We start from the raw sequence: 19,923 nt of genomic DNA on the forward strand, positions 1-19,923 counted from the left end.
CCTCTCACCACTGTGAGAGGTGGGGACCATGTCCTGTTTTGTACCCTCGATACCCAGCAGGGGCTTGGGCACCAGTGCCCACTGTCTGAGCTGAGGTGGGTGGGCCAGCAGAGGGAGAGGCACTGGGTGCAGTCGGTCCGAGGTGGGTGAAAGTCTGCCCAGCTGGGGTGAGGAGGGAAGGGTTGGGGTGGCAGCCCCTCAGGGGATGGGTGGGTGGATGGCAGCATTCGTGGGCCTGTGGACAGGTGAGCGGACGGTAGGGAGTGCGGGTACCTGGCCTGTTGCTGGTTGGGTGACTGGGATACCGGAGCCTGCTTACCTTCTTACGCACCTGCTGCTCTTTGGCTGAGTGGGCCTTCACGTGTTTGCGGAGGGAGCTGGGGTCCGTGTAGCGCTTGGAGCACCCAGGGATCTGGCAAGCATACGGCTTCTGGAACACCAGAGGGGAATGGAGGCCAGTGAGTGAGGGCCACCTCTCAGGGCCACAGCCCCTGTGCAACCTGCTGGAGTAGGATGACAGGGAGGGGAAGGCACCTGGCCTGGGAGCCAAGCAGGGGCTGCGTGTCTCTTCTGCCACCATGCTGGGACCTCAGAATGGTTGCCTCCCATGCAGTCTCACTGTCCCCTGACCGATGCTATGGGTGGGTCGGCTGAGCCGGTGCTGGGGAAGTGCGCACTTCGAACCACACAGCTGCAAGGAAGCAGCTGCAGATAAGGGGGTCACATGAGAGGCTACCCTGGACAGCAGGAGGCGCGGGGAAGAAAGGGGACAGGACGGGGCTGGGATGCATGCATGGGCCAGCCCAGGGTGCCCAGTACCCCTGGCAGGGTCGTCCAGGCAGCACAGGAAACCCAGACAACAACTGCAGGAGGCCAGCAAGGGCTGGCTGAGGAGAGCTAGGGTGGGAGGTGTGGGCGCCATGCCCTTTGCGTGGGGAGTGGGCCGTTCGCATCCCTGCCACCCTCACTGCTCATCTAGAGGAAAAGTGGGGATCCCAAGCCATCCTCATGGCCTGGACTCCTGCCCCAAGTGCCACCTGAAGCCCTAGAGGACTGTGCACATAGCTGGCCATGTTCGTGCCCTCTCCAAACACCTCATGGCTCCCTGGAGCTCAGAACACAGGCCATGCCTGGCGCTGCCGGCCCTTTGAGACAGGCCCTGCTCCAGTCTCTGGTCCCTGCCCTGCACAGGTTCTCCTGAAGGCTGCCACCCAGCTGTGTTGCCTCCTCTCTAGCTCATCCTTGGAATCTGCCCCTCCAGGGCCCAAACTTCCCAGCAGCAGTGTCGTCCACTCAGGCTCCTTCTGCCACCAGGGCGGGATCACCCCAGGTCTCAGGGACTCTGCCCTGGCTGCATTCCGACCTCCCCAGGGGCTTTCATTAGCCCCTGCTTGGGGACTGTGGCTGCCACTTGACCTGGACGTTCATGAAGCCTCTCTTTTCTGAACACATGAAGTGGCTCTGACCCTGGGGACTTTCTGCCCTCTGGAACTGCAGGGGACGGCAACAGGAGAGTGTTTGCAGAGAGTATTCTCAGAGTAAGTCCCTCGGATGGCTATGTCCCATTAGACACACCATGTGCAGCTGTCCCCAAACTGCTGGTAACTCTGCCCATGCCAGGCTGAGAGGAGGCAGGGAAGAGGGGCCTATGGCCCAGGTATCTGAAGGGAAGGGAAGCAGAAAGAGATAACCGTACCTTGGAGCTGCCCCAGAAGGTTGCCAGGTTAAAGAATGGAGGAAAGCAAAAAGAGAGAGAGAGAGCAGTGAGAAGCTTGTCTAGGCCAACAGAAGGTGGCAGGGCAGGAGGGGAGGCCTGTCTCCCGCCTGCCCCCAGAGTCGAACACATCCACCCACAGCCCTGCCCTCACCCCAACACACATCCATACACTCTTCTACTCGGCCCCTCCTTCCGGTGGGCCCTAACCCCCCCCCCCCACAGGCTCCGTCTCTCCCATGGGCCCTGCTCTGTCCCCAGGCTGGCCTCAGGCCCTTTCTCCTAGGGATGCTGATACTAATCCACACACTTTTGTCAAAAAGCAAACAAACAGCTCTGTGTAGTAGGCGTCCTCCCCTGGCAACAGGCATCGAGGCTCCTCTCTGTGTTTGTTTTTCCAGGGCTTGACGTGTACAGAACATTCCTCAGGCCCAGCTCCCCCGAAAGCCCTCAGGAAACCCTGTGGCTGTCCCCAGCCAGCAGCCAAACCCCAGGCCTGAGGAGTCCCCACACTGCTCCGAAGCCAGGCAGGGTGCTTTATCCGTGTTAATTAGGCCATGTGTGCTCCAGAAGTAGCTCTCTGCCATGGTACTCGTGGGCGCAGGTACTGTGCTAAGTAAGCACTGGCCGCCCACGATGTCCTGTGAGCCCCATGCCCCCCTCTTGACTCATCCCACTCTGCATGGACAGAACCGAAACCCACGTGTGCCTCCGACCTCACAGCCAGGAAGACTGAGCACGATGCTAGGGTGCTGCCTTGAAATGGTGAAGTCTGGAGATTACACCGGCCCCATCTCACTGATGGGGAAACTGAGGCCTAGAGTGAGAAGGTGGCTTATTCAAGTCCCCATAGGGACCCACAGCTGCCAGGACTTGAGCCCTACACTGGACACTTGGGACAGGACAGGGTTTGGTTGGTAGAACAGGAAGGCTGCCAAGAGCATGAGGCCTGCACCACAGCCATGGCAGGCTCTCCCTTCTCCAGATGTGTCTTACTCTGAGGAAACTGAGGCCCAGAGAGGTGAGGTGGCTTTCCTCTGATTCTGGGACCAAGCAGCAGGGCCAGCATTAGAACCAGCATGTTCAGGGACACTTTCCTCTCTTGTGCCAGGGGAGCTGGGGACAAGGCCAGGCTCCGTTTGGAAAAAAAGCCCCACTCCGCATGGAGCCTGACTCGCTGGGCCCATGAGGGGTGGGGGACCAGGGTTGCTGGCTATACCTGCCTGGCTTCCGGGGGAGTCCGTGGGCTCATCCTGGGGGGCCCTTGTCCTAGCCCTGGAACTGCGCCCCACACAGGTGGCCCAGAGGCTGCTGCTGCTCTGGGGCTGGGTCCAGGCAGGGTACACCTGGGACCTGAGACCTCCTGGGAGGCAAGGAGAAGGCCAGAGGCTTTGCAGCCTCTGGGAGACACAACCAGGAGTCCTGCCCTGGCCAGGGCTGAGAAGGTGCCCAAGAGTGGGGGGTTTATTAGAACCACCATTCACTATGGGTCTCCATGGAGCCTTTGACACTGAAGACTGGAAGGTAGGGGAGTGGAGTTCGGGCTGGGATCAGGACAATACCTTTCCAGTGAAAAGAACTGGACTTGGAGCCAGACAGCCCTGGATGTGTGTCCCAGCTCCGTCACCCAGTGACAGGCAAATGAATCAACCTCCCTGAGCCTCAGTTTCCTGCTTTACAAAACGGAGGTAAAGGCCCCTACACCTTGGGTTGTCATCAGGATAAAACTGGGGGGACTGTTTGATACTGTAGGGGTGGGGGTGTGTAGCCCAGGGCCTGGCCTGGCCCCATTCGTTCCTTGCTCTTTTCCAGCCCCCCCCCACCCCCGCACCCTTTCTGAGTCTGATTTTCCAACTATAAAATAAAGAACTTGGACCAGAGGCCTGTAAAGGTCCCTCCAGCTCTGACCGCTGCTGTTTCAGTCTCCAGCTTAGCCTGGATGGGTCTGTGGCCCTCCTGGGCCTGTGTCCCTACCTATGCACAGGACAAGCTAGGCTGGACAGCCACTCAGCTCTCCCAGCCCCACCACAGAGCTCCCCACATATGGGCAGGGGGAGCAGAGAAGCAGGCCCGGGGCCTAGACCTGGATTCTGCCTGCAGACTCGTTTCTTGCTGCACATGGGGCTGGGTCCTCCCAGGGCACATGCCCCACCCCCAGGGCCTAGGAGATCCGACTGAGGCCTGCCTGGATCTGAGTCAGTCGTGCCATGTGCCACTGTCCAGCTGCATGGCCGTGAGCAGATCCTGATCAGAGCCTATTTCCCTCCTCTGTCAAATCGGTCAGAGACCCTGATGGTGGCATTAGTGTGGGGATGTTGTTCTAGAAGTGCTGCCACCAATGGGGTTGCTGGGCACAGTGGGGAAGGGCTGGATCAGCCCTGGGACAGAGCTGTGGTGACCTAGAATCTGGCATACACAAGAGAAGGAAGGTGGAAGGAGAGGCAAGCACCTGGAGGCCAGGTCCCTGCAGCAAGAGCCTGGCGTCTCATGAGCTGCCCACCTCAATTCTATGAGTCCACAAAGGATGGATGGGACGACAGGCATGGAGAGCCTCGGGTCTGTTGCCAGGAAGGGGTGGACAGACAGGCCCCAGGAAAGGATGCAGGGGGTAGATGCTGGGGCCTGGCCTGGGACCCCTGGACCAAATCAGGGACCAAATCCACGCCTGTTGAGTATGCGCTTCCCCAACCAGGGAAATCTGGCAATGTCCAGAGATGTTTGTCACAGCTGGAAGACGGGAAATCTCCCGCCTCTCTCCTCCATCTATCTAGTGGATGAGGGCAGGGACACTGCTGTACATTCTGTACTGCATGGGACACACTCAGCCCTTGGCCCCAGCTGTCAGCAGGGGCAAAGGACAAGGCGGGTCTCCTGGTTGGCTCCGAACAGATGAGGTCTGCGCCCCGCCCCCAGGCCTACCGTGTCCAGGTGGGTGCGCTGGTGCTTGGCGCGGTCACTGGAGTTGCTGAAGGCCTTCTGGCAGCCCGGGTGCTGGCACAGGTATGGCTTCTCACCCGTGTGGCTCCTCAGATGGATCTTGAGGTTCTCCAGCCTCGAGAAGGCTTTGCTGCAGCCTTCAAACTGCAGGACAGGCTAGTGAGAAGTGCGCTCCACCTGAGAACCCACCCACTCAACAACAGCCCCCCGCAGGCCTTTGTGACCCCAGCCCCTGCTGCCCCTGTCCTGCCCAGCCTTCCTGGACCTTCAGTTCAGCTCCCTGCCAAGTGCTCAGGGCCTGGAAAACCAAAAATCTGATGAGAAATGGGCTGGTAGGATGGAAAGAATGTACTCTCCCTACTTGTGGGCCTGAGAGGTTCGGTCTCAGCACAGATGCCTCCACTGTGGAGCCCAGGCCTGGGTCTGAGGGCTCTTTCCCGGGGGCTTTGGGCATGCCCTGGGCCTCTGGGCCATATCTCCTTGTCTCCAGACTTGAGACTGTGTGGCCACCATCAGGGTGGACAGAAGGACAAAGGGGTAGGACAGAGTGTCAAGGGGCCTTGTCGGTCTTGGGGCACAGACAGCACCGCTGCTCACTACTGTGAGAATCACCACACAAGTGTCTGATTAATCATCTGGCTGTTTAGCTGTCTGTGCCCACCACATCCCAGGTGCTGTGCCGGGCAGTGGCACAGAGGGGCATAGCACAGCCATGCCGTGCTCCGGGACAGGGTGTGTGCGTGTGTGTGGACAGAGAGGAGGAAATGAATCATGGTGGGCAGTGAGGAAAGAGCACTGTGGGAGCTCTGCCCAGCCTCCTGCATCCCTGGCTGCCTGGCCCTGCAGCCTTTGCTGGGCTCCAATCTCCTACCAGAGTTCTCTGACAGCCAGCTCCTCCCTGCCTCCTCCTACCCCAGTCTCAACACAGTTGCCCAGAAGCTACTGACATAGACATGGAAGCCTGTGGCTCCCTGCTTGCTGCCCTGCTGGCCAGGCCTTTCGACCTGGCACTTCCGCCCATTCCTGCCTCTCTGTGCCCACCCATCATTCCAGGGCGATGTCAGGGACCAGCCAGGCAATTTCTAGCCTTCATTCATGCAAGTCACTCAGCAAGGAGTGTCCCCTCTTGTGATGATCCTGCGCATGCACACACACACACACACACACACACACCCCACTTACAAAATCCAGCTCAAATGCTGGCCCGGGGAGGCGGCAGACTGACCCTTGGGTGTGACTGCCTGCTGCTCCCTTCTTCGCCCCACTGTCTGACCCTATTCTGCCTGTGTGCACGCAGGTGTGGAGCTGGGGGTCTGAGCATACAACTGTGAAGTACGTGCCACCACTGTCCCCATCTCAGAGACACCGTGAAGTGACCTTCCCAAGGTGTCAGAGCTATGAGGACAGGACACAGGCCAAGTCTGATGCCAAAGCCCAGGTGGCTGTGCTAAGCCTTTGCCTTCTAGGGACAGGTGGGTAGAGGGAGGGACCCTTGAGGAAGAAGGGGCCAGAGGCAGCAGCTTCCCTGCCCAAGCCATAGCTTCATCCCTGGGTCCAGAGTTGAGCTGCAACTGCAAGCACCTCCTGCTGATTAGGACTCACGTGACCCCAGCCCTCTGCACGGGGGTAGCCTGGGATGATGGGGGGCAGGTGCATTCCCCGAGGGCCTCCCACAAACCTCCCCTTCCACACCCTTCCTCAGGACACCTGCAGGGGTGTGAAGGAGCTGATGCATCCGAGAGTGGGTCCACACTGGGAAGCCTGGCCTTCTGTCTTCGCTTAGTAAGCTACCTGTTCCTTTTTCACTTTTGCCAATGTTAAAGGCACCTTATCTGTAGCGCATGGGAGGGCTTGCTGGAGAGGTCTCGGGCAGAGGGAAGTTTCCGTGGCCCACCTGGCTCGTTCTCTCGGCCCTGGGGGGTTGGCATTCCCTGTTTAAGGACCGACTCCAGCCTGCGTGACCCATGATGTTGAGAGAACCAGACACTGGCCCCAGGGATTAGCTGTGTGAGAGACACACACCCTGCCATAAACCCTAACAGTCAAACTCATGGGGGAAACAGGGGCCAAGGCAGCAGAGTGGGGCCTCAGCCACCCGACGGCCGCCCTGGAGTGCAGACACGGGGAGGGAGCGTGGGGGAAAGGCTGGCTGGGAGACGGGGGCCGCCCGCCCAGCCGGGACACTGACTAGCACAGGCAGGGACACCCGCAGGGTCACAGGCAGGCCAGGCCGCGGGAGGCAGGCTGAGGCACCAAGGCCCACGGAGGGCAGGCTCTCTGTGGAGGGTCCTCTGCACTGATGCAGAGGATGCACTGGGGGTCAGGGCTCTGCCGGGCAAGGAGTCTGTAGGGCGTTCAGAGGCCAGGCTGAGGAGTCTGCTTTCCACCCCAAGGACACCATGTTCTAGGAAGCCACCTAGCTGCTGGTGACAGGTGGGCCTGGGAGAGGAGATGGAGAAGGAGGCTGCAGTGGTTATGCTTGAGGGTGTCATTGGGCCCCCTCCAGGTACAAGGCAGCAGATGGAGCGGAGTTCGGGGCAGAACTGCCTTGGACAGATGGGGAGATGAGCCCAGCCCTGGCTCTGCAGGGCCTGGTCCACAGTGAGCCACCTGCAGCTGGGTTTCTCAGGTGGCACCCTCCTACTGAGGATGTGGGCCTGTCCATGCATCAGAACCAGGAGTCCTGGGCAGGAAGTGACAGGCCACCAGCCGCCCCTGCTTGCCTGCAGCAGCTTGTGCCAAGTTTACCCCAATGTGAGACAGAGGAGGCAGCTTGGGAGCGGGACGTCCTCCCAGCATGCAGCTCTTCCCTTTGTTCCTCGGGGGCTCAGACAGGGAAGGGTCGTGTGCAGCAAAGCGCAATAACTCCTTGGAGCTGCGTGATTTTCCTGACTTGGGGAGAGTATGCCAGACTCTGGGGAGCAGTATATCATCTCCCCCAGGGGCTCCTGTCAGGCAACTGTGCCCCACCCCTGCCTTCGTTCAGCCTCTGTCCTTTCCTGGACACCTTCCCTTTCAACTCTGACAATTTAATTCATACATTTTTCAAAAGCCCAGGATCTGCAGCTTGGTGTCTATGTCTTGCAATACAGCTCCAACTGCCTCTCCCACTGCGTCTACCCTCATGCTGGCTGCGGGGTGATGACTGCCTCTGGACCTGACAGGAATCTGTTTTGCTCCAGCTCTTCCCTAGGCCCGGAAGACCTTTCCTTCCTTTGCTCACTTGGCACCTACATCCCCTGTGGCTTACACACATCTCCAAGGAGGCTTCCTGCTCCTCCTCCACATCGCCTGAGCTTGGGGTGAGAGAGCTTCACCCTACAGCCCCTGACTTGTCACCACGCCTCCAGGCTGAGAGGCTAGATTCCTTGATAAGAGGCCTGGCCTGGCATCTCCATCTTGGGGCACAGGGCGGGTTAGAAGTGTGGTCCACTGGGAGTGAGAGCAGGGTCCAAGCACCCTGGAAGGACAGCTCCTTCCCTAGCATCCATCAACACACTGGAATGTGCATCTGCGCAGCCCTGTCCCTCTCCCTGCCCACCCCTCTCCTGGAACTTTCCAAAGCAGAGCTGCAGGCTGGGGTCCAGGATGTCTTGATGGGAGCAGACCCAGAGGTAGCAGCAGGTGGAGAAGGTGTGCTGCCCCTATCAGGAAAGGCCTGGGATGAGAATGCTGCAGGGCCCCTGGAGAGCTACGGATGCCCCTGACCCCTGGGCAGGATACAGACAGACAGGGTGTAGGAAAAACCATTTCAGGAGGAGGGTGAAGCATGAACACAGGCAGAGAGATAACCAGGGATGGTGTGTGTCCTGGAAACAGCTAACAATCTGCTGAGCCAGGATGAAGGGAGCAGGGAAAGGAAGGGGAGTAGAAATAAGAGTTTGGGGGCTGTCTTCCTGCACACACATGGGTAGAGATTTCATTCTGGAGCAGAGACTTCTGGGACCTTTATTCCCTAAAGACATCACAGAACCACCTCCCAAGCCCCCACCTCCTGCAATCACTGGCGTGGCCTAGCAAATGGGAGAACATGAAGCTCTGCCCTGGGAGACTCCTGTACGCTCTGCTGGCAGAACCACCCTGCCCTGACCCTCCACCTTTTCCCTCCATGCCTGAGCTCCCGGGCCCCGCATGCAGCCTGCCCCCAGCCCAGGGGAGCATCTGCCAGTTCTGCCCCTTCTCCTCCTGTCCCTTCACTGTCCTGGTCCCCACCCCAGCACTGCACCCCGGTACCTGCAAAGCCATCACCCCTGGTCCCTGCCCTTCCCTTCCGCTTACTCCCACACATAATCCAGCATGAAGACAGCTGGGAGGCTGCCCTGTCCCTTCCTGCTCCAGTGCATGGCTCCCCATACCTCAGCAAGGATGAATCCTCACCCCAGCATTGTAGACAGCTTGACTGGCCCTTAGGGGCATCCAGCTCTCATACCCACACCACTGCATTTCCCCATGAGTGGTCCAATGCCAATCTGGCCTCCATGCTTCCCAAACAGATGACTTTAGGTGGATTAGTCTCATCCCCAAAGCCCAGACACTTCATATGTAAAAAGGGGTGGACCTGGGCACATGGGGGCACGCTCTGTGAGTCTCAGTATGCACATGAGACCCTGTGGCCCAGGGCCTTGATATCATCAGTGTCCACCCAGAGAGCACCATGGGCACCTCTTGCTTAGGGTGAATGTGAACACACTGGCTCAACTAAGCCAAGATGGCCCAGGTTTTTCTAGCCAGAAGCCAAAGGGTCACCCATGGGGACAGAGGGTGACTGCTGTGGGAGGGTTACACACAGCAGGGAGAAGGAACGGGATGGGGGGTGTCTGACAATCTCAAAAGATGTTAGGATGGGCAGTTAGATTTCTCTTAATTGTCTTAAAATGCACAACTATTAAAATATACCCTAGGATGAAACTGGGGTGAATTCAGAATGATACCGGTGACGGGTGACACCCTAGTAGGCTCCACCACTGGCTGGTGTTGTGCATTTCCACTGAATCCAGACAGCACACCCTGCCAGTGACTTCCCAGGCCCACTCTGCCCTTGGAGAAACAGAGGCTCAGGATGGTGACATCACTGGCCCTCTGGCCCCAGGTCACACAACCAGTAAGTGGCAAGGCTGGGACTGACCTCAGGTCTGGCTGTCGAGTGGACATGTCTTCTGAGCCCTTAGGCACTGCGTCAATGTCCCCTACATAAAGCAGACTGTCATTCAGGAGCTACTTCTGTGAACTGGTCATCCCTGGATCCTGGCAGGGCCAGGTGCAGCCCAGCCACAGAGCTGAGGGAGGGAAGCACTCCTGGGATGTCACCACATGGAAAGAAAGAGCACAGGACCTCAGAAGGCGCTGTGCCCACATGTGGGGCCTGTTACAGAAGAAGATTAAAATTATGGGGAAAATACCCTGAGAACCGTGAAGCCCCAGACCATCTGGAGTTTTATAGTAACAGTCAGAGGAAAATCAGAACCTAATTGAAAAAAGTTCGCTGCAATCCATTATCACTGTGCAGCGCTCCCAGAACGGAGGGCAGGAGATGAAAGACAGAGTGAGCCATGGGGGGAGTTGGGGAGGGGGTGGCATCTTCCCTGCCAGGCTGACCCTAAGGACCCTTGGAGTTCTGGCTGGGGACAGGGAGGGGGGACACCCAGGACCAGCTGGGCACAGGGCCAGGCACTGGAACCTGCAGGGCTGGGGTACCCTCTCAGCAAGGTGCCCTCTCTGAGCCTTTTGCTCATGTGTAAAAGGCCTAAGACCATGCAAGGAAGCCCATCCTGGTGCCCAGCACGGAGATGCCGGGGTTAATGACAGTTCATTCCCTCTGGCCCCTGGGGAAGAGTCAAGGGCCCTGATCCGTATGTATGTGCGTGATACCATGTACAAAGTTATGCCGTCTGTGTTGCGGCTCCACCACGAGAGCCATGCACTTGGGCAACACGCCCCATCTCTGGCCTTATTTTTTTCCTCTCTAAATTGGGGGTGCTCCTGAGAATGAGGCCATGGCAGAGATGTTGAATTAAATGAAAGGGCCTGCTCAGAGTAGGAACTGGCACAGAGTTGGTGCCTGATGAATGTCAAGTTTTCTCCCTGAGGCTGACACGGCCCAAAGATGAGGGAGGGCCCAGTTTCTCACGCCCCAACAAAGACTCTGGACACAGAGAGGAAAGAAGAGGTTTGGGGAACAGGGCACGAAGCGAGGCAGGGGAGGAAATGCCTCCAGTTTTGGCATTTGCCAGTGACTCGCTTCTAAACAAACATATTTCTGGTTTAAGGGTAAAATATATTGGGTTACAACAGCCTGGCAGGCCACTCGGGGATCAACTTCTCGTTTTTGTACAAACTTTTAAGTTACTTTACAATGATGATTTAGATGGGAGAAATGTGCGGAGCCAGATCCTTCTCCAAGATGTCAAATAATTCCATGGTTGGCCAGCTTTAAAGGGCAGCCAGCTGGGAACTGAGGTCCACTCCTCCACCCTGCACCCCGTGGGGAGGGAGACTGGCTGCGCCTGAGGTTACTGTCTTGATCCTGCTTGGGGCTTCCATGGAGTCTCAGAGCCTCATGCTTTCCCAGTCCCCTGGGGGAGGGAGTGGCAAAAAGGGACCAAGACGGGAGAGGCCCCTGAGGATCTGCACAAATGAATGGGCAGAAGTGTGTAGGAGGGGACTGTGGCCCTAACGCAGCCATCACAGTGCTTAGAGCCAAGTGCTCCCTAACACCTTCTCCTTTGTTCTGCTGGGTGGGCCAGCAACCCCTGTTAGAGGGGAAAAGTGAGGGTTGGGAAGTCCAGGTTATGTGTGAGTCCGTGGGCTCACAAAGCAGGGAGCCTGGGCTCGTCCTTCCCAAACAGCCATGGCCCAGGGGACCACGAGACACAGGTCCACTGTGGGCTCAGGTCACAGGGCCTTGGTAACCACCTAGACAAGCTGGCAGCCTGGGGGGCTTGGGGACAGAGCAAGGCAGGGGAGAATGGGACAGAGGGGCTACATATTTCCCTCCTGGACCCGGACACAGAATGCCTGAACTTATAGGGAGGTTTCCAAGGCAGGTGGGGTGGGGGCTGCAGGTACCCCGACCCCTCCTCCTCACCAGGAACACTGAGAATTCTGGGAGGGCTCTTCTCTGGCAGAATGTCCTTCTCTATGCAAGAAATAGGCTCCTGTTCCCAGCGGTTGAGGGAGTCCTGAGAAGATCCCAGCCACCCATGGCCAGGGCAGCCCTTCAGAGGTATACGCAGGCCTTAAAGCTATGAAATGTAGGAAGCTGAGTCTACCCTGGACCCACAGGGACACAGGGTATCCAGGAGCTCCCAGAGCTGAGCTGCGCTAGACACTAGGATGTGGATGAGATCAGATAGGGGCCAGGAAGCTGCAGACAGCACAGAATGGCTGACACATATGAAACCTGATAAAAATAATGGATGTTTAAATTTAAAACATGCATTACAGTAAAAGACACTGTCGTTAATCCAAAATACTCCCCTTCACTTCAAACACACTTATCCCATTGTTCTTGCCACTTTTTGAAGCAGTTCTGGAAATCCTCTTTCATGTCTTTAACAAGATGTGATCAAAAATACAGTGAATGCTGCTGCCAAGTGCCATCCAACAGCAAGCCAGGCTCATAAAAACACCAGGTGTGTCCTCATCCACCTTATTCCCTGGATCGGGCACTGTGTAACTTCTGCCTCTTCCTCAAAGTCAAAATGACCAGGCAAGGTAAACATTTTGAATTGATTCAGGACATCAAGGAAACCACAACAGCACAACTAAAGACACTCAGGAAACAGGATTTCCAGACACACAAGCACAAACACGCAAACAACTCAGACCCCAGACCCGCTAGTACATGGGCCCCAGCACAGCGAAGCACACCTACAGACTGGCCCCCACCTAGGATATGGATGGCCTCAGTGTGATTCACTGTGACCACAGAGGAAGCCGCTCCACCCAGAAAAGGTTTCCAAGTGGTCAGTAGATAGATGAGCCCTCACACCAACATCCTGACACCCACCAACAAGAAAAGACACCTGGGTGGTCACAAGGAAGTGGCACCAAGCCACAGGCAGAAGGGCCAGATGCACCAGGCCCCCTGACTTTTCATGGTGGCCGGACTGGGCTGGCTCTGGGGAGGGCACCTACATCTGGGACGTCCCAGGGCCCTACAAGGGAAGTAGCCTCCTGCTGGCTGGGCAGTTCCTAGCTCTTGAGCCAGAGTAAACCAGAGTCGTGCCCACATGGGAAAAGGGGTCCTTGAGGGCAGCACTGAGAACTATGGTTGAGGTAGGAGGAGCTTTCTGGGGAGCCCAGCCGGCCCAGATGCCAGCACAGCTATGCTACCCTGGATGCCTGGAACTCATTAGCATTAGATCAGGAATAATATAAAATTAAAATATTTAGCTTTGGCTTCTAAACTTCAGGAGGACAGAAAGAGAAGGATGCCATTGTGCTGAGCTGCTCGGCTACGACTCAGGCACCAATAATGTACAGAAAATAAATTGCTGCTTTGCACTTGGGCCCTGCTAGGGCCCCGGGGCTGCCAGCAGGGCTGTGGGCCGAGAGCAGAGGCCAAACCTACATCCAGGGGAAGCAAGGGAAGCAGGGTCCTGCCCAGTATGTGGGGCCCAGGCAAGGCCTTCCGGCTGCTCACTGGCCAGGGTGGTGCCCAGGCCTGGGCCCCTTCTGCCCTCTCCTCATTGGCCTCTGTGTCTCTACCCTGGCCATTGCCCCTCAAGCCCAACATCTACCTGACAGCTGGAGATTCTGAAATCGTAAGCCTGCCCTTGTCACTGCTCAAAACCTGTCAATGGCTCCCTGACTGCCATCAGGATACTGCCTGGAATTTCCACCCTCTGGCCATCTGGTCTCAGCGAGGTGGCTGCACCCTGAACTCCCACTTTCCTCACCAGGCTTCAGTTACTACGCTGACTACCTGGGCTCTCAGAAGGTCCCACCTCTGCTTATACACGCTGCTCCAAGAGTCAGGGCCCAGATCCTCTGCAGGGGTTCTGTGCTTCAGGGCAAGTCCTGAGCAGGACTGCTGGGTACCCAAGCCTCATCCAATGTCAGAGTTAGCCAGAACTCTAGCCCCTCATGTTACAAGTGGGGGTACCGAGGCAGCCCAGAGCAGGCAAGGCTTCCCAGGACTCCCCTGGCCCAGCTTTGGCAGAGTGCGAGCCCCTGCAATCTTAGGGCAGGCTCCTCCTACATGCTCGTTCTTGGGGACAGAGTACCCTTGTGTCACCTGGACTCGAGTTCAGATCCTGACTCCCCTTTCAGACTGTGACTGGCGGAAATCATCTAACTTCCCTGGGCTTCAGCGTGCTTGCTGTGTCACGAGGGTGGTATGCAGGGCACAGCATGGCACTGCCCCAGCAGGAGATACTGAGTTCCAAGGCTGTTGGGGACAGGGAGTCTGACAGGTCAGGTACGCAGTCTCCTAGCTCCCTGGAAGGTTGTCTGGGCTGCCCATGGGCCTGACCTGTGGCATAACAGAGCGGACTGCGAGTCATTCAGGCACCCCAGCCATTCATTCATTTCTTCCTTCACGCATTCACTCAGCTAACTGCATAGCCACACGTCCATAATACACTGTCAGTGAAAAAGCACAGTCTGATTCCATTTCAAGAAAGAATACAATTCTCAGACGTGAAGAGAGATGCCTGGAAAAATACTCCCAAACTGGTAAATAGCAACTCATTTTGAGCCGTATTATTAGGGATAACATTTCCTTTTTTCTTTACTTTGCTGTCTGTTCTTTCAACTCCTCCATACAAGGCACTGTTGCTTTATACTTTAAACTATGCCATTCTGTTAAAAACTTAAAATAATCAGAGGACAGTGTGGTACTTCTGTAGACAGATCCAGGCTGCCGTTGTAGATTCCTTTCTTAGTGCCTGTGACCCTGGGTGAGGCAGCTCAGGTCGCAGGATCCCAGATGTGCCCACCATCCATGTGGAGTGAGAAAGGTCCCAGTCCGATGTGGACTGGACCCTTGCTCCCATCCTATGTGACATGGACAAAGCGCCTCTCTGTGAACTTGCTTTCTGCATAATAACATGGAAACAATACCATGACTTTCAGAAGGGATCTGAGAAGGGAGACATGGATGACAAATTTCAAAACAGCAGGGGATGAAGTAGTGGTGTGTGCCTGCATCAGGGAACCTGAGGTCCACCCACTGGGTACTCTGAAGGTCAAGGGTGCCTCCTCACGAGGTGACATCACCAAGCTCGTTTCACACAGGGTGGCCAGAGGCAGGTGAGGCATCTCAGGGAGATGGAGAAGCCAGTTTAACTCAAAAGTGGTGGCAGACAGGGAGGACAAGGGCTACATTTCATTCCCCAGCAGCAGCCGTGAGCCACAGAGACTCCAGGGTGGAGTTCAGACTCTGGATCAGGAAGCCCAGGCTCAGGGCCCAGCTCTTTGCTTACTGGCGTGGGTCCTCACACATTACTCAGCCTCCCTGCCTCTGGGGCTTCCTTCTGGAAGGCAAACTTCACTCCCCCAGCGGCTGGTTTACTGCAAGGACTAAATGAGATGAAGCCGGCAGGACTCACCCCATCTGGGCCAGTGAGAGGCAGCACTCTCAGTGTGGCCTCCTCCTGCGCCTCCTCCCCATCAGCCCTCACCATAACACTCTGCTCCTGCCCTTCACTGGTGAAGTCCTCTTTCGTTCTTCAAGCTCCAGCTTATAAGACACCTCCCCAGGGAGCCTCCCCTGCTTCCCCCAGGGGCTCCCACCTGGGCCCTTCCCTTCCTCAAAGACCCTGGACTCAGCCCTGCAACTGCTGGGCTCTGTGCCTCCTCCCAGCACTGGCAGTGGGAGTCAGACCCAGTATGGTGCCGGTCCTCACAGGCCCTCACTCCAGGGCTCCTCAGCAGACCAGACATGGCAGGTGCTCAGGGCAGGTCTGCTGACCATGACAATCTGCCCACCAGGGCCAGTCTCCCTTGCCACCTTACTGCTGGGTAAGGAGACAGGCTCTTTGGAAATTGCAGGGGATGCTAGAGTAAGTCTCCCCATTTTACAGATGAAGAATAGGGATGGGGAAAGAGAAGACACTGGCTCAAGGCTGCCTGGCAAGTTAGAGGTGAACTGAGGCAGAAACCAGGTCTCCAGACTCCCAGCCCCGTGCTCTCTGAGCTCTGGCCTCAGCAACACTCTCCTCCTCAGCACCCAAAGGGCAGCAGCCAACAGTTCCTAGCTCAACACAGGTTGCAGGAAGTGGAAGCAACAGTGCTGCCCACTGGAGCCCCGCCCATCTCCTCATCTTCACGGAGCTGGCCCAGCTCCTGGTCCTGGGCTCTGGTCCACCTGCTGTGGATGGAGGGAAGGTGTGATTTATCTCTGTGAGGTCCCAGTTCTCAGGGCCTGACCCAGGCAGGATGCCCCTCAACCTGCCCAGCCCTCCAGAACTGCACCAACCATCAAAGCTCTCCAGTGGGAAGCATCGGGGAAGCTTTAAAACACATCTGCCAGGCTGGGGATTTAGCTCAGTGGTTCCACCGCCTGCCTCACAAGCACAAGGTCCCGAGTTCGATCCCCAGTACCAAATAAATAAATAAATAAATAAATAAATAGTAAACAAATAAAACACATCTGCTGACTACAACTCAGTGGGTTTTCATCGTCTTTGGAACAATTGGACATTCTGGCCCACAAACTGTGTGTGACCAATTCTATTCCGTGCCTTTCCCTCTGTGCCAAGCCAAGCCTGGCTGTCAGGCTTCACCAGAGCAGAACGGCAGTTAAGTTCTCATTAGAACTGGGGTTCGTAAAGTCCATTTCCACTTTACTCAAGCAGCCACAAGGAGCCAAGAACTCCAACTGAGCCCCTGTCTGACAGCAAGCAGCAGGGAGACTTGGGTTTCCCCTCAGTTTTACTGTGTTTCCCATGTCTTCTGCGATAAGCATGTGAGACTTTTACAAATCTTTATTTCTCAAAATTCAAGCTCTGACTCCTCCTGTGTCTCCTTCCTCCTCACTTCCTCTGCCTTCTCCGCAACTCCACAGCCTCAAACAACTCTTGCCCAAGGCCACCTGGAAGTCTCCAAAGACTGGACCTGAATCCAATTCAGTTTGGCTCCAATGCCTCTCTCGTTTCTCCACACCATACCTCTCTGGGCCTCAGTTTCCCCACCTATAAAATACAGGGGAAGAGCCCAAAAATGATCTCACAGGTCCTTTTTGGTTCTAGCATGCCATGCAGGATGCCCAGCGACCTGAAGACAGGCTGGGGATATTCTGAGGGCTGTCGTCACACTGGGACTGTGATGTTTTCTGCAGAAGGCCACCTCTGTGCACATCTCTAATGGGAAACTGGATTCTGCGTGCCACACCAAGGCAGGGTTTATCTGCCAAGGCCACTGGCATTCTGTGTCTGTCACTGGTGGGTCAGATGCAGGAAAGGGGAAGGGATGTACATGATGCATGGACACCAGACTGGACTCTCAGAGCCATGGGCTCGGGCCATGCTGTGCTTGGGCTTCTACCACTCTGCCACACTGCCTTTCACTAGCTGCTGGACCCTGGGCCTGGCTTTGGGGACAGGTCTCAGGAGGAGCTCAGAAGTTGCTATAGTGCTCTGCAAAGTCAGGCTTGCAGACAGCCCCTGCCCTGTCAAGGTGAACCAGAAAGGACAAGTGTGGGGAGGATTTTCTAGCTGATGCTATGCTATGTGACTTTCCATGTGGTTGTCTGTGAGCCTTCAGCAAAGTTTTGTTTTGTTTTACAGCTCTGTTGAGATATAATTCACATAACCATAAAAGCCACCCATTGAAAGTATACAATTTGGTGGTTTTGAGTTTATTCACGGCCTTGTATAGCCATTACCACAATGGATTTCAGAACACTTTCATCCAAGAGCAACTGTACCCATCAGCAGTCAGTTGTTCCTTATTCCTCCTGTCCCTAATCCCTGGAAACCCTTAACCTACTTTCTATTCCTACAGACTTGTCTGTGCTTGTCACTTCAGTAAGCTCAATCACCCAGTATGTGGTCTTTTGTACTGGGCTTCTTTCTCTTAGGATCACGCTGTCAAGGCACATGCTTCTTATAGTACGTATCAGTCCTACAGGTCTTTTATGGCTAAATAACATTCCTCCGCCCATCCATGGACATTCCGGTTGTTGCTACTTTTGGGATATTATGATTAATGTTGTTGAGAACACTGAAAAGTTTTTCTGTGGACATTTGTTCTCATTTCTCTTTGCTGTACATCTAGGAGTGGCACTGACAGATCCATGCAGATGGTTTAACTTTATGTTGAATTGTCTGAAGCAACGCTCAAGGCCACTGCACTATTTTACCACCCTATCACCAGTGTACGGGGGCTCTAATTTTTCTAAATCCTCCCCAACACTTGCTTCCACCCCCCCCCCCCCGTACCAGAAATTGAACTCAGGACCTTGTGCTTCCCAGGCAGGCACAGTGCCACTGAGCTAGGTCCCCAGCCAGCCCAACACTTCCTTTCGACCATCTCTGATGACGGCCATCCCCATGGTGTGAGCATCACCTCACTGCTGCTCTGATTTGCATGGCCTGTGGCTAACGATGCTGGACATATCTTCACCTTGGCCATCTTCTGTCTTCTTGGAGAAATGTCTACTTAGGTCTTTTGCCCATTTTTAAATCAGGCTATTTATCTTATTTTTATTATTGAGTTGTTAAGAGTTCTTAATATGGTCTGCGTATAGGACCCTTATCAGATACATGATGGCAAAAGCAAAGTTATTTTTGAGCTAGAACAAGAGCTGACATTACGGAGCATGCGGCACGTGCCAGGACCCATCTGAGTCTCACCTGTGTCAGTCCCCACAATTCCACGAGGCAGGTATCACCCCTATTACTGTCATCACTTGCAGATTACAGATGAACAGTCGCAGAGCAGTACCCTGCTCAGGATGTCCTGCTAAGAAGTGCCAGAGCGGACACTTGGGGCACTGGGGAAGATCACGTTCCTATCTGGAGCCAATGCACCATTTGGGAAGCAAAGCCTGGGACTGGCATGGGGCAACAGCTGGAAGAACCCCTCAGAGGGGAAGTGATTCTCCTGACGGGTGTTGTGGCCACCAGGATGAGCCACATCAGGAGATTGCCTTTCACCTTTGCCAACCTCAGGGGATCCGTATTCTTTTCCTCAGGAAGGAGTCAGTTTCCTCACAAACGTGACTGCTCCAACTGGGTGGAAAAGAATATTCTCCCACAAGGGACTGCAGACTCTGGGACAGGAACCAGCCACTGCAAATCATGGATGATGATATTTTGGGATGGTGATGTCAGCACCACAGGCAGCTCAGCCATTAACACATTAGCAAGTGAACATCCCAGCCTTGGTCTGCAGCAGGCCTGAGCTGAAGCCGGTGGCACTGGGGGCACAGAGGCCTGGGAGGCCTGGCCTGGGGCTGGAGGGATAGATGTGACTGTGCCGAGGACCAGATACACTCAGAGCCAGGTTCAAACTGCCCTCTGACTTCTCCTACCAAGAAGGCTTTATGCAAGAAGACAGCTAATGAAATATTCTGGTCAGGAAACAGGAATAGTGGAAGGTCAGTAGAACAGAGAGGGAAAGCCAGGAAACTGTACTATGGTGCACACAGTAGACAACACCGCTGCTACAAACATTGGTTCTGATGTGCCCTGGAATCACAGGACAATGCTACATTTCTCAATGCTGATTATTCACGATCCTCTCAACAAATCCGCTGGGAGCCTGAGGCAGAGAGGTGAAGCCCTTGTTCACAAGGAAGGGGATTCCAGCCTTTCTCACTCAGACACCTAGGCAATGATCTTAAAAGTCATGCCCTGTGGAGCACTGTGCAGACCTTGCACTGAACCCTGTCTGCTACACCAGCAGATAGGGCCCACAGGAACACACCTACCATGGTGATTTGGTTTCATCTGCTCTGTTTTCCTAGAGTGCAAAATTCTTAACATACAATTATGTCATATTTATTTAAAAAATTTAGAACACCTGCCTCTCTGGGTTGTGGAGGAACCTGCCAGTCCTGAAGCAGTTTTGGGACCCACAGTGGCCCATCCATACCCAGCATCCCTTGCCCAGCATGGAGGCCCCTCCTGTGGGGCAGGGAAAGCACAGCTTGAGGAGGGTCCCCTCCACCTCTGCTGAGTGGGGGTCTCGGGATGCTCCCTCCCCTACCCCTTGTCCTCGTTGGCCAATGGGTGACAGTCCTTGCCTGGGGCTGCTGGGAGGATGTTAAGTCAGTGCTCTACAGCAGGCAGCTCAGCACCTGGGGACCAACGTGCAGGCACACA

General features: G+C 55.7%; 1 protein-coding gene across 1 annotated transcript in view; it reads right to left on the bottom strand.

Moving 5' to 3' along the window:
* Positions 1-19,923, bottom strand: part of Glis1 (GLIS family zinc finger 1) — a 196,824-nt gene that overhangs the window by 13,022 nt on the left and 163,879 nt on the right. The window contains exons 4-5 of the mRNA XM_087214703.1: positions 4,634-4,795; positions 320-430 (exon numbers count right to left, since the gene is read on the bottom strand). Coding sequence (XP_087070829.1) covers positions 320-430; positions 4,634-4,795 — 273 coding nt within the window. The remainder of the gene's footprint in view (positions 1-319; positions 431-4,633; positions 4,796-19,923) is intronic.

The sequence above is a fragment of the Heterocephalus glaber genome, unplaced genomic scaffold, assembly GCF_053883595.1.
Source record: "Heterocephalus glaber isolate CG9 unplaced genomic scaffold, H.glaber_assembly_v1.0 deba00001449, whole genome shotgun sequence".
NCBI lineage: Eukaryota > Metazoa > Chordata > Mammalia > Rodentia > Bathyergidae > Heterocephalus > Heterocephalus glaber.